Source organism: Callospermophilus lateralis, chromosome 14, assembly GCF_048772815.1.
Source record: "Callospermophilus lateralis isolate mCalLat2 chromosome 14, mCalLat2.hap1, whole genome shotgun sequence".
NCBI classification, from domain to species: Eukaryota; Metazoa; Chordata; class Mammalia; order Rodentia; family Sciuridae; genus Callospermophilus; species Callospermophilus lateralis.
In genome coordinates this window covers 19,569,265-19,583,048 of record NC_135318.1, presented here as the reverse complement: position 1 = coordinate 19,583,048, position 13,784 = coordinate 19,569,265, and the positions used below count along the sequence as shown (strand labels likewise).

Below are 13,784 nucleotides of genomic sequence, written 5' to 3'. Positions count from 1 at the left end.
CTTTGATCAATGATCCAGCTTCCTGGAGGGGTTCCAGAACAATCTAGATTTCCCAGATCCTTGGGAACATGACTCAATCTGGTTTACAGACCCATCACTGATTATGACCTAGGACCCCAGATCTTGTGCTCCCTAGGGGAATCATGGGCAGACCACTCTCAGAGGGGCACCTGGTCTCCCAGTGGCCTCAGTGCCCATTTAAGCAGGCATGGGCTGTGGCACTTCCTCTGTAAATTCAGCCCTGGCTCCCTTCCTCTCTTCCCTCCCATCCCATCTGTGCACTGCCTGTGAAGAAATTTGCATCATGCAGCAGCGGGAGGGCTCTTAGGGACTGCTCCACTGAGCCATGGCCTGTCCAGCTGCCCCCTGGCTGCTCCTGGTTATGCCTCTTGCCCTGCTGGGGTCACTGGTTGCCCCAGCATTCCAGCCTGTAAGTACATCTGGGGTGGGGACCCTGGGAAGGTCTGCAGAGGTCACAAAAGGGGCCTGAGTTGTGAGAGACAGCAAGGTAAGGGCTGAAAGGACAGGTGAAGGAAAGGGTTTGTTCTGGGATCTAGAAGTGTTTGTCCTAGTGTCCAAAGTATGGGGATAACTGTTGTTTCTTTACATGAGTCCCTGTGAGCTCCGACACCTGCTGCAATTGACTTTTCCAGTCATGCTGGCAATTTGAAAATGAAAAGGAAAGAGAAACTTTCCAGACTTGGGATCTGGATGGAGCAAATCCAAGGAAGCTCAGCAGAGCCTTTTCAATCTATTTTCTCCCTGCCAAATATTGATATTTATTATCATTATTTTTTGTTACCAGGGATTGAACCCAGGGGTGCTTAACCACTGAGCCACAACCTCAGCCCTTTTTTGTATTTTATTTAGAGACAGGGTCTCAGTTGTATAAGGCCTCGCTGAGTTGCCGAGGTTGGCTTTGAACTTGTGAGCCCCTTGCCTCAGCTTCCTGAATGGCTGGGATTATAGGCATCCACCACTACCCCAGCAAGATATTGACATATCCATATCTATCTTTCTAAAACTGTATCTCCAAACCTAAATCCATATCTGTATCTTTCACTATATAAATCTATAGTGATTTATATATTTCACTATATATAAATCTATGTCTTGATCAATTCTAAATCTAACTATAGCTTATCTATATCCATATCTGTGGATATGGATATAGATATGCACATGCAATTTTTTTTTAAAGAGAGAGAGAGAGAGAATTTTTTAATATTTATTTTTTAGTTTTCGGTGGACCCATCTTTATTTTATTTTTATGTGGTGCTGAGGGTCTAACCCAGCGCCCTGCACATGCCAGGCAAGCGCACTACCGCTTGAGTCACATCCCCAACCCCTGCACATGCAATTTTAAGAGAGGAAGGAATTGATGAATTAATTTGTGAGAAACTGGGGTTAAGGGAGGAGCTGCCTCTTCCTCATCCTTGGGTCAAATCCTGTGGAAAGAATAAGGTCTCTAAATCCCTGGGCCCCTGCCAGCTCTCCCAGCCTTCCTGCTGCAGCTCTAGTCCCAGACATTTTAATTAGCCTAGAGGCCCAGGTCAGTTCAGGAAGGAGCTAAGCAAAGCATGTTGACTCCCGGGCGTGCCTGGTTCCTGGCTTCAGGTGGGACGACAGGCTCTGGTGGGGTCCCTGGGGCTGGATTCCTGCATTCCTTACTGGAAGACTGCTTTCCCCTCCCCATGGGTACATTTGATTCCCACCAAAAAGAAGAGCTTTGGGGGTTGGGGGTTGGGGGCTGGGGTTGTGGCTCAGTGACAGAGCACTAGCCTAGCATGTGTGAGGCACCACACAAAATATACAAATAAAATAAAGGTATTGTGTCCATCTACAAAGAAGAAGAAGATGGGGAGGAGCTTCAGAGAGGACAGGCTAGCCAGACCCCCTCCTGAGGTGGCCTCAGGAGGAACCTGGGCTCAGACTTCCCTCAGAGGTCTCCCCTCTGTTCCAGGAACAGGGTCAGGCTGGAGGGGAATCTGGGCAGCAACTGGACCAAGAAACTGGAGCAGGGGGTGAGTAGAGGGACAACAAGAAGAGGAACGGAAGGAGAAAATGGGAGCAGGGAGGGAGGTAGAAATAAAAGACCAGGGAGGGGACACAGGAAGGGGCAGGGGAGAGAGGACACTCTGGGTGAGTCAGTCAGACCCCCCACATCAATGTGCTTAGGCCTAAGGTCCTTAGAAACTCATGCATCTTTGGGAGCCTTGTCTATGCAGTAGGGTTGCTGGGAGAATGGACATGAAACTATGTAGAATGGACTGTGGCTAGGGGCAGGGGTCATTGCCATCCTACAGGCCAAGGGGGTGGGAGGAATCAGCTCCATGTTCCACTTCTCTGGAAATGGCCAGATGGATATGGGAGGCAAAATGGGGCTTGGGGCCTTGCTGCCTCTGCTCTCCAACTGTTCCTCCTCTCCTGTAGAATCGGTCCTGGTCTCAGCCTATGTGCATCTGGAATTTTCAGACAAGACCTGGCCACCAATGTTCTCCAGAAACCTGACTCTCCTCCCTGCCTCAGCTTCCTCTTCCCTGAAAACTCTCATTGGCCTCAGCCTCACGACAGGTGGCAGTTGCTGGAAGGCAGCTCAGAATGAATGGAACTCGGACTTCCCAGGCCTCCCCTCCCACCACCAGCAGGCCTGAGATGCTTGAGCCCCTCCCTGTTTCCTGGGTGCTGCCTGACCTTTCTCCCCAGCCTAGCTCCTTCTTTACCGCCCCACCAGACAGACCCCTTCCTCCTGTTCACAATCCTGTCTTCTAACTTGGGCGGAGGGCCTAAGGGGCAGACAGGGTAGGCCCAGACTTCACCAACCTCACCCTGATGCCCCGATGCCCTGATGCCCTTGTCCAGCACAGCCTCTGAGGTGTCAGGGGGTTTCTGGGGCTGCTGCCTGGCTTTCTCCCTGCCCACCTCTTACTCCCCTTCTCTCTGTCACAGAGTGTAATGTCAACCACACGGGGTACAGCCACTGCTCTTGCCTCTCTGGGTACCAGTGGAATGCCAGTGTCTGCTCCCATAACCTTCTCTGCCACCCCCAGCACCAAAGCCACCAGCCTTGTGGCTGTCTTGTCTTCAGCCATCCTGTCCCCGGCTACTGCCAGTTGCTGCCACCTGGTAAGGAGGGTTGGGAACTTAGAAACTAATAGCCATAAATAAAAATGTGCTTTCTGTATATTTTTCTTCTCTGAACCTATATTTCTTTATTATAAAGATTAATGGAATTTACTGTGACATATGCATGTATCATGAATCAGTCAATTCCATCTACCTGTCTTCCACCTCCACCCTCCCCCTTTCCCTGTCCCTAGCAATCCCTCTTCTACTTTCTGAACCTATATTTTCTGCCAGCTTGCCCAGGTCCAGCTGCTTGTCTGAGTTGGCAAAAAAAAAAAAAAAAAAAAAAAAAAAGATAGCTACCATGAATATGAGACCAATGAACGGGGCCCCAGAGTCATATGGACAAAGGGCTAGATGACATTACGTTTTAGCCTAACAGGCCAAGAAATGACTCTAGCAGCTTCAGGAAGGTCTTTAATTGCAGCAGCCACACTCAGATGCCTATCCAGGGACAAGAGAAATGATAGGCAGGGAGGGATTGTGGAGGAATGGGCTTAGAATATGGATCAGGAATGATCCTGCAATTGCAAAAGGGTCATGAGTCACCCTCCAGGGCTCTCCTGTCTCCTGCCTCCCTACAGTGCCTGGGAACCTGAGACTGAACTCCCATCTGCAGATGCCTGGTGACACACTGAACCTGACTCTCCGCATAAGCCAGGAGGCCACCAACCTGACATGGTTCTTGAGGCGCCCAGGGAAGCCCACACCCATCCTCCTGCAGAAAGGAACACAGGTGTCCCTGACCTCCAGCCAGGGCCAGGTTGTCCTCAGCATCAGCCACATGTCCCAGTATTGGGCAGGTAGCCCTCATCTCTCTTTTTCTTTCCCTTTTCTTCTTCCTCCTCATTTTTTCTTTTCTTCCTTTCACCTAACTCTCCTATTCTTCAGTACCTTCTTTTCTTTTCACTTTTTCCTTATCCTTTTTGTCTTTCCATTCATTTATTCAGGGAAAACAAATGCTAAGGGACCCATTAGAACATGGAAAATTCTAAAAACTGGGCAGTTCTTTCCATGTGATCTTAGGATTTCTGGGAGCCTTTCAGGGGTTTATCAAGTCACAATGGTTGTCCTAGTGTAAGAAGATGTCGGTGCCTCTTTTTCACTCCCTCAGGAGTGGCATCTCCCAGGGGTGCAGTGATATCACAGAGCTCACATGCAGAAGCAGCTGGCTTCCCTTTAGCAAGACATTAATGTGATTTAGAAAAATATGAAATATTGTCACTCTTCTAATTATGTTTGTTTTGGAAAATATAGTGATTTTTCATAAAAACACTTTTATTAGCAAAAGAAATTTATAATGCAAAGAATGCTGAAAATATGGTTTCCTTCAGCTGAGAACACACCAGTGATTGTTTAGATGCTAAATGGCGGGGGGTGGCACAAGAAGGACATGTACTGTGGAAAAAGAGGCTCACCTTAGAGTTAATGGCCACTGGTAAGAAAAAAGTGTCAGGAGACTCTTCTACAAATCTCTTCTTCCTCCTACAAATCCTTCTTTGGGGGCAGGGAGTGCCTTCCAAAAGAATCATCCTAGGACCTTTCTGGCTAGGGCTAAGCTCTGAGAGGTGAGCAAAGGAGGGGAGCAATCAAGTGGGCCTGGACTGTGGCTTGGGGTAGCAAAAGAAATTCTGGGGCATAGGAGGGCCCAAGGGAACCCCAAGATGCAGAAGATGTGTCTGCAGGTGAGTACATGAGCTGCTTCGAGGCCCAGGGATTCAGGTGGGAGCTGCGCCACGTGGTGAGGGTGCCTTTGCAGCAGAAAGAAGTGGCTCGAATTCCAGAGAAGCTGTCCATCTCCTGTGCCACCTCCTCTGGCTTCCAGCTGAGCTGCTGCATCCCCAGGACACACCTGGCCTACACTGCTGCCTGGAGCCCTGAGGAGGGCAGTCAAGGTAGGGAAAGGGGATGGCTATTGGGATCAGGGGTGACAGCAGGCAGCTTCTCTCCTCCAGGCTGCAGCTCAGGCTGAAAGTTGGGGATCTAAATCCAACAATGTTTTCACCCCATCCCAGTTGCACTGATATAACACAACCACATGTATAGATAACTTTTTTGCAAAATGCTTCATCCACACCATCTCTTTTAATTCTTGAAATAGACCTATTATACCAATGAGAAAACTGTGAAGCTAGCCCTGGAGCTAGTTAGAGATCCCCAGGGTACCCTTCAGCAAAACCTGAGTTCTGCCCTCAGTAGTTCAATGCCCACATGCCACTCCACTCTCCTTCCCTATTTCACCTACTTCTGAAATTACTAAGAAAACTAAAAGAGTGTGTCTGGGCCTGCTGGGTTCTGGCCTGTTGCAGCCAGCAATGGCTCCCTTCTCTCATCTCCTCAGCCTCAGCCTCCTTACTCACCACCTCAGGCTCTCAGTGTCTTGTGCTGGCTATTCAGCGCTGCCCAGCCGCTGACACCACCTACACTTGTGTCCTGCAGAGCCAGGACCTGGATCCTCTCAGGTTTCCTGTCCCTGTCACCATCATCCAGGGTAAGCAAAATTTCTCTTCAGCTACTTCCTCTTCTTCTTCCTTGACACTTCTCAGCCCTGGCCGGCTGGGCCAGGCTTCAAAGCCTGCCCAAGTTTCTGTCCAAGAAAAAAAACTCAGGCTTGACTGATTGCCAAGGCCTCTGATCATCATTCTTTAGATGGAGATACTACCTGCCCCGAGAACTTCTCTGTTGTTGCCTGGAATGTAACCAAGGCTGGCCACGTGGCAGAGGCCCCATGTCCCATGAATAAGATGGGTGTCGTGAAGAGGCCCTGCAGGCCTGATGGCATCTGGGGGCCCGTTCAGACTGACTGCACAGACTTGGGGATCCTGGCCTTGTGTATTAAAGCCAAGGTAAAGCTGCTATGCACATGTCTCCAAACCACAACTCACCCCTCCCTCAGGACCTGGCTTTAGTATCCTTTTCCTGAGGTCACCCACAGGTTATTCAGCTTCTCTCACCTGGAGACCTAGCAGAGTCAGGAAGTAGGTAGCGGGGCTCAAGGGGCCAACTCTCTGCCCAGGGGTGGGATAATGTTCTTGAACCATGGTCCCATCAATTTTCTGTCCCCTAATATACGAATCATTGCTCACTTACTGCCCCATCAGCCTCCTACTCCCCTGGGATGGGGTGTGGAGATGGAGGGACAAGGAGCTGGGCAGGAGGAGGAGGTGGCCCCTGCCCTGTGAGGATTATCCCGCCACCCCCTTCCCACTGTCTGTCTGTCTCAGTTGCTGCAGGCAGGCCAGGGCAGGCCTGCTGAGGAGGTGCCACAGATCCTGGCACAGCTGCAAAGGCGGGTGGGGGTGGCAAGCTCACCCTCTGACTTAGTAGCATTGCTGAGCACCGTGAAATCACTGTCTGAGGTGGTGGCAGAGGACAGAATGCAACTTGATCGCAGTGCCCTGGAGGTGAGATCTCTGAGCCACAGTGGCAGGGTGGTGACTTTTCACCATAGGCAGAGACTAGAGTCCAACAGACACCTGGAGTCCAGGTGTCCACTCCCCTTCCTTTCCTCTGGGACATCATCTCCAAGGTCATGGAGTGTGAAGAAGGCCTGATGCTGGGAACATGTGGGAGGCTTGAAGGCAGGGAGGGGTGTGGAGACAGGAGTACGGAGGCGTACACACACACACACACAGACCCATGGATCTCTCACACAGAAGCACCCACACAATGCCTACTTGGAGACACTCAAACACACTTGGCTTTGCTGACCCCACCTACATCAGCTCTCAGTAGGGGCATCAGATGACAGTCCATAAGCTGCAACCAAAATAATAACGAGGGTAGTGACATCACACATCCTTCAAGCCTGGAAGCACTAGCATATGTGGGTGCACAGACATGCATGTGGCCCTTGATTTCAAAACATTGTGCCTTCTGCCACTGGCCACCACCCCTAGCTTTGCAGCATTAGAAGAGTCAAGGAATTATAAAGGGGCCCTCTTAGGATCTGGGTAGCCCCAAGCGATGGAGAAGAAAGGAGAGGTGTCAGGAGAACACATGCTTCAAAATGCCCAGGTAGCTGGCTGAACACCACCCACACATCCCACACAAGGCCTCCTTCACAGGCCTGCATTCTCGTCCCCTTCTGTCTCCATCCTAGATCTTGTCCTGGACTAGGAAGGGTAGGGGTGGGGTCCATATGTTCCAGTGCCACTGCCTCAGCAGTATGGGCTCTAGGAGATCAGGTTCACCTCTCTGTTGGATGCCACAGGATCTCCTGACCACCACAGACAACATCCTAGACATGAACATCAGCTCTCTGTGGACCCAGGCCCAGAAGCCCACGGAGGGTTCACACTTCTTGCTGGCTGTGGAGACTCTAGTTCGCAGCCTGTCCCCAGAGGATCAGCCCTTCTCCTTCAACTCATCCAATGTGCTGCTGCAGAGTCAATTATTCGAATCCACACTTCCTCAGTACCGAATCTCCTTCCCCACTCAGCCCCCGGTGTGGGCAGAGATTCCCAGTCACTCACTGGCTCCTCTGGTTCATAATGGAACCAACATCAGTATTACTAGTCTGGTACTACAGAAACTGGATCACCTTCTACCCTCAAACTATGGACAAGGGCTGGGGGACTCCTTCTATGCCACTGCTGGTCTGGTGCTCGTCATCTCCATCATGGCAGGTGGCCAGACTTTCACCCAGGCAGAGGTCATAATGGACTTTGGGGACACCGATGACTTTCTGCACTGTGTTTTCTGGGACCACAAACTCTTTGGGGGTGAAGGGGGCTGGTCAGGTGAAGGGTGCCGGGCAGATGCCGCCATTGCTAGACCTGCTACTTGGTGCATTTGCCAGCACCTCACTGCCTTCTCCATCCTCATGTCCCGACAAACTGTTTCAGAAAATCCTGTCCTGGACCTGCTGAGTCAGGTGGGCTTGGGGAGTTCTATACTGGCACTGCTTGTGTGCTTGGGTGTGTACCGACTGGTGTGGAGAGTTGTGGTACGGAACAAAGTCGCCTTCTTCCGCCATGCTGCCCTGCTCAACATGGTCATCTGCCTGCTGGCTGCGGACACCATCTTCCTGGGAGCCTCATTTCTTCCCCCTGGTTACCTCAGCCCACTCTGCCTGGCTACTACCTTCCTGACTCATTTTTTCTACCTGGCCACCTTTTTTTGGATGCTGGCACAGGCCCTGGTGTTGGCCCACCAGCTACTTTTTGTCTTCCACCAGTTGTCCAAGCACCGAGTTCTCTCCCTGATGGTGATCCTTGGCTACCTGTGCCCTCTGGTGTTTGCAAGTGTCACTCTAGGTCTTTACCTGCCTCAAGGGCAATACCTGAGGGAGGGGAAATGCTGGTTAGATGGAAAGGGAGGGGCATTCTACACTTTCGTGGGGCCAGTACTGGCCATCGTGGGTGTCAATGGGCTGGTACTAGCCACAGCTGTGCTGAAGTTGTTGAGACCTTCGCTGTCGGAGGGGCCCCCAGTAGAGAAGCGACAAGCTCTTCTGGGGGTGATCAAAGCCCTGCTCATTCTCACACCCATCTTTGGCCTCACTTGGGGGTTGGGCTTGGCCACTCTGCTAGAGGAAGTCTCCACAGTCCCTCATTACATCTTCACTGCTCTCAACAGTTTCCAGGTAGGTGGTTGAGGGTAGTTGCATTTTATTGTCCTTTTAGATGGTTTAAGTTACGGCCAATTGCTTCTCATAGAAGTAGCATGGTAAAGCAGAAGAAACAGGTTTTGGAATTTAAGAAGGCTATGTATAGAACACAGTTCCTCCATTGTGTAGCTGGACAACTTTGGACCAATAATATAACCTCTCTGAGTGATGGCTTTCTTATCTGTAAAATATCTGATTTTGCTAGAGAAGTCAGGCAATTGTTAGCACTCAATCTTTTCATATATCGTTTATAACCATAAGAAAAGCAGCTGAAATGGATCCCATGAACTAAGCAGTGCTAAGGTACAGGAAAATCAAGATGGGAATCTTCAGGATGTGGATTAGACAAGGGGACAGAGGCTGAAGGAAGATAGGAGTGAACTGACTTGGGTGGATTCCCGCTTCTTGACTAGCTTATCCCCGCATCCCTCCTCACAGGGTGTCTTCATCTTATTGTTTGGTTGTCTCACAGATAAGAAGGTGAGTGTGCCCAGCTAACGCCCCTCATGACTGGCTGTGAAGAGAAAGCTAGTACTTGGCTGGAATAATTGGGGTATTTACCTCTCCTGTAGGTACAAGAGGCTTTATGCAAACGCTTTCGCAGTAACCAACCTCCAAATCCCACTATCTCCCTGGTGAGTTGCTCAATTCAAAGCCATAGCCTTCCCAAAGGAGATGGGCACAGCTGGCAGCAGGGAGAAGATTGGGGATGGCTATTGGAACGAGCAAGTTTCAAGACAGGCACTCTGGCACGTGCCTGTAATCCCAGTGGCATGTGGGACGCTGAGGCATGAGGATTCCAAATTCGAGACTAGCTTCAGCAACTTAGTGAGGCCCTCACTGACTAGGTGAGACCCTTCTCAAAATAAAAACAATAAAAAGGGCTGGGGATGTGGCTCCATGTTTAAGCACCCCTGACTTCAATCCCCAGTACATTAAAAAAAAAAAAAATCGAATGAGCAGGTTTTAGGTTCCAGTTCTCCAGTCACCGAGGGAGCAGGCCAGTCAAGCAGTCAGAATCAGATTCCCAGTTTCCCCGAGTATGACGTGGATCCATGATGGAAAAGACAGAATCAGTACACGCGGGACCAAGGGAGCAGACAGTAAAGTTCCTGGGATCACACTGCAGCCCAGCCAGGGGGAGAATGTCAAAATGGAGACTTCAGAGCAGGGACTATCATAATGACTGCCCTGCAACTGGGCTTTTTCCATCTCTTCCTAGGCCACAAATGAAACCTACATCTTGGAACAAAGCAAAAGAAGTGAAATGCCAGGTAAGAATGAGTTTCATTCAGAGCAGTAAGAGCAGCGTGGAATGAGGACCGGTTTAGCAAAGGGCCTCCTGGCAAAGTTCTGGACAGCAGGCTCCTCTTCCTAGACCTACCCCAGCCTGAAGGGTGGAAAGCAGGCTCCTCCCCGCAGGGTGGCCATTCATAGATGGGCCTCAGAGAGAAGGCACAGCATCAACCAACCCCGACGCAGTTCTCTCTGAAAGTTCCTTTTCACACTGTCAAATTTTAAATTATCCTGAAACATACTTGTCTTAAAGGAAATGCCATTGTGGGCTTGATGTCCAGAGGGGAAAGCAGGCTGCAGAGATTGGGCAAGGTGTCCTGTCATCAGGCTCCAACTTTAGGATGAGCTCTTTGACAGGGCAGATGTTCTAGGGTGACTGCATGTAGACCCAAGTTCCTGTGAGAAAGTTCATGGTATTTGCCTGAATCCACCAAAGGGGCCCTGACCCAATACTCTGAACCCCTCCCCTTTAAGCTCAGACCTTGGGAAAAGCAGGCTTTGATTTCCCTTAGTCACACTCATTTCTCTTATAGCTCACCTTCTCACCCAAGGCATCCAAGCAAAAATAGCATGAAAAACTAGCTAAAGCCACCTAGTGACCTAATAAAAAAGCTTGCAAAAATAATCAAGATGTCAAAATTCAAAATAATTGCAAGTAAAACTGTCTCCACCAGCTTTTAACTAACCAACAGGACATGTTACAGATATAATGGATAAAAATGGATTTAACTTGCACTGATTTATTTTTTGATTATTTCTTTGATAGTCATGAAGAAAGAATGACTGATTGACAGGAACTGCTGATCTTCCAAACACTAGAGAAGAAGCACAGAATTTTGTTTGTTTTTTTAAAGTCTAGGAAAAGGTGAAGTTAAATGGCCCCTTTCTTTAACCTTTAAAAAACATCAATGTAAAATATAAATTTCAGGGACATATGCATGTAACAAGTAAGCTCTGATAGAAGCATATTTGAAAGATTTCATTTTTAAGAGGAGGGAAAAGTACCACCGACTGACAAGACTTAAGGAGAAAAGATTACAAATACTGACATTCAAGCTAAGACTAGATGTAGAGAACCAGATATAAGAGAAGCTCTCAGGACCCCAAGACATCTGACAGAATTAACTTATTAAAATCATAAGAAGATAACAGGCTTCTGGAAAAAAATCTAAATTAGATAAATGGAAAAAATTCTGATATCACTAGTCTGCTCTAATTTTACAGTGCATGAATATGGATATTTTTCAAAAATGTGGTAGGAATATTTCCTGTTAAAATAAAAAGATATACTATACATGCCATTGAAAATATTTTTCTTATAAATATTTTTCTTAATGATTTGTGTGCATATTTTAATTATGAATAAACTGGCCCAACTATTTCTATAAATAGGTATAATCATGCTTTTGAATAGAAGATACTAACTTACTAGGGCCCTTATGATGTTGCAAGCCTCTTACTTGCTCCCTTTGGGAGGCTGGAGCTACCGAGACAGGCAAGGCCCTGCCTTGCAATACAGACATGGCTGCTAGGCTTACAAGTATAAGCCACCATGCCTGGCTCCTCATTTTTAAAATTACAAAAGTATTTTTGGTTACAAATTCAAATACATTTGTTCCCTTTATTTATATTTTAGTACTAGGGATTGAACCCAGGGGGTGCTTTACCACTGAGCTACATCTCCACCCCTTTTTTATTTTATTTTTTTGAGATAGGGTCTCACTAAATTGCTTAGGACCTCTCTAAATTGCTGAAGTTGGCCTCGAACTTGCAATCCTCCTGCCTCAGCCTCCCAAGTCACGGGGATTACAGGTATGCACTACTGTGCCCAGCCACTTTTTCCCTTTAGAAGCAGCAGAGACCCCTTTCCTGAGTGCGCTTCTTTAGAAAGATGTGTTCTCATTTTTTCTTCCCAAAGTGATTGCACATACTCTGCTGGTAAAAATTTATGTTCAGAACTGGTAAATGAAATGACACTAAAAAACATAACAAAACAAAACAAAAAACAAAAAAGACCATAAAAGAAGGGTCTAGAGACAAATTTAAGAAAACAAAACACTTAGCAGCAATTCAATTTCTAAGATGGCTTAAAGAGATTAAAGAGATTAGTGAACAAGAGAATAGGTAACTGTGCAAAGGCTGTGCATTCCAGAGGGTTTGCCTCCTCAAAAAAGAGGCATTTGTAAAATAAATTAGGATAGACCCATATGCAGAAATGCTTTGTGGTCACTAGAAATGATGTAGAGCTACATCGGCTGATATGGAAAAAATGTTTAGGCTATATAGCTAAGTAAACAAAAGGGTTCCAGGGCAGCATTATACTATGCGATTACGATCCATATAAGCATGCATTGAAAAGGAGATATCAAAATATTAATAGTGGACCTCTCTACTTGATTTTTCATTTTCTTCCTACTCTCTATATTGTTTGAATTTTTTTATAGTTAACATCTGTTTATAGACTTAAGGTATAGAACATGCTTTAATATATATACACATCGTGAAATGACTGCTAAAGTTAAGCTAATTAACAGATCCATCATCTCATGTATTTACTTTTGTATGTGTGGTTATAGCACCTAAAATAGTAACAAATTTCCAGTATATAATACAGTATTATTAACTAGGGTTCTCATGCTGTAAATTGGATCTCTGGACTTACTCATCCTATAGAACGCAATTGGCATGTATTTATATACTAGAAAAAAAATAAATATTAAATAAAAAGTTCTCCTGAAACTTTACACATTTAAACATATAAACCTGACAAATAAAGGTAGAAACAAAATACTCCCTGGAACTTAGATTTTTACAGGAGGCAGACAATATCAGGGATTCCTGAGGAAGTTTTGAATGCACTTCTGGGGTTCTGTTTTGGGAATCAATTGTTTGATCATGGATAGTCCCTTAATTATGGAAAGGAAAAGGGTTCCTTAGCTGAGTCCTTTGCAGCTATGAACATTGCCAGTATGTCTAAATGTCCCTTCTCTTTCACATCAACATATTTCCTTGAAGACTAGTAGCCCTACTCATTACTCTTGCCTCCAACATCCTCCCAGTCAGTAATTCCTCTTCACTGAGAAAGCAGAGTATACCAGTTTAGAGACCAAATAAGCCAGTGGCAGAGTACCTCTGAGCCATCCATTAAAATCTGAGGAGGAGACTGGGACCCATGCCCCTGCATTTCATTCTTCAAGAAATACCAGAATTTGAGAGGCCTTGCAAAAGTAAATAAGGAGAAAGGCTAGGAGGAGACAATAGACGGAGTAGAATTAGGATTCTTTTCTCTGGAAAGATGGATGCAAGGCAGAAATTTTTTGTCTATTTTACTGGTTACTGTAGCCTCCATGTCTAGAGTAAGTGCCTAACACCTAGTCCTAGTAGGCATTCAATACATATTCATTGAATGAACTACATAGACCTTAGGAAGAGCACGAATGTTACTCTGAATCAGAGACCATAGAGAAACAAACAGCGAGGAAGACAGAAGTGAGGCTTTTCTAGTTTGAATGAGAGAAGACAGGAAATAAGAGGTGCCACTCCCAAATAGCTACTTGGTGAAACAGATAATCTAATTAAAGTTTTACATGAAAAGAGAGAAAGTTGGCATCTTTAAGAATAACATTATGGGGCTGGGGATGTGGCTCAAGCAGTAGCGCACTCACCTGGCATGCGCAGGGTGCTGGGTTCAATCCTCAGCACCACATAAAAATAAAATAAAGATGTTGTGTCCACTGAAAACTAAAATAAA

The 13,784-nt window shown here is 46.9% G+C and overlaps 1 protein-coding gene across 1 annotated transcript; it reads left to right on the top strand.

The window, feature by feature from the left end:
• Nucleotides 1-346: 346 nt before the first annotated feature.
• Nucleotides 347-10,378, top strand: Adgrf3 (adhesion G protein-coupled receptor F3). The gene is made up of 14 exons (XM_076833885.2): nucleotides 347-430; nucleotides 1,964-2,024; nucleotides 2,434-2,574; nucleotides 2,950-3,126; nucleotides 3,672-3,929; nucleotides 4,812-5,021; nucleotides 5,474-5,617; nucleotides 5,776-5,972; nucleotides 6,351-6,530; nucleotides 7,340-8,713; nucleotides 9,176-9,217; nucleotides 9,310-9,372; nucleotides 9,960-10,011; nucleotides 10,287-10,378. Exons 1-14 carry the CDS (start codon nucleotides 347-349, stop codon nucleotides 10,376-10,378), a joined length of 3,075 nt encoding a protein of 1,024 aa, XP_076690000.2.
• Nucleotides 10,379-13,784: the final 3,406 nt, after the last annotated feature.

Coding starts and splice junctions, on each gene's coding strand:
- Adgrf3 (XM_076833885.2), top strand. CDS start 347: ATGGCCTGTCCAGCTGCCCCCTGGCTGCTCCTGGTTATGCCTCTTGCC. Junction 431..1,963: donor TTGCCCCAGCATTCCAGCCT/GTAAGTACATCT, acceptor CCTCTGTTCCAG/GAACAGGGTCAGGCTGGAGG. Junction 5,022..5,473: donor CCCTGAGGAGGGCAGTCAAG/GTAGGGAAAGGG, acceptor CCTCAGCCTCAG/CCTCCTTACTCACCACCTCA.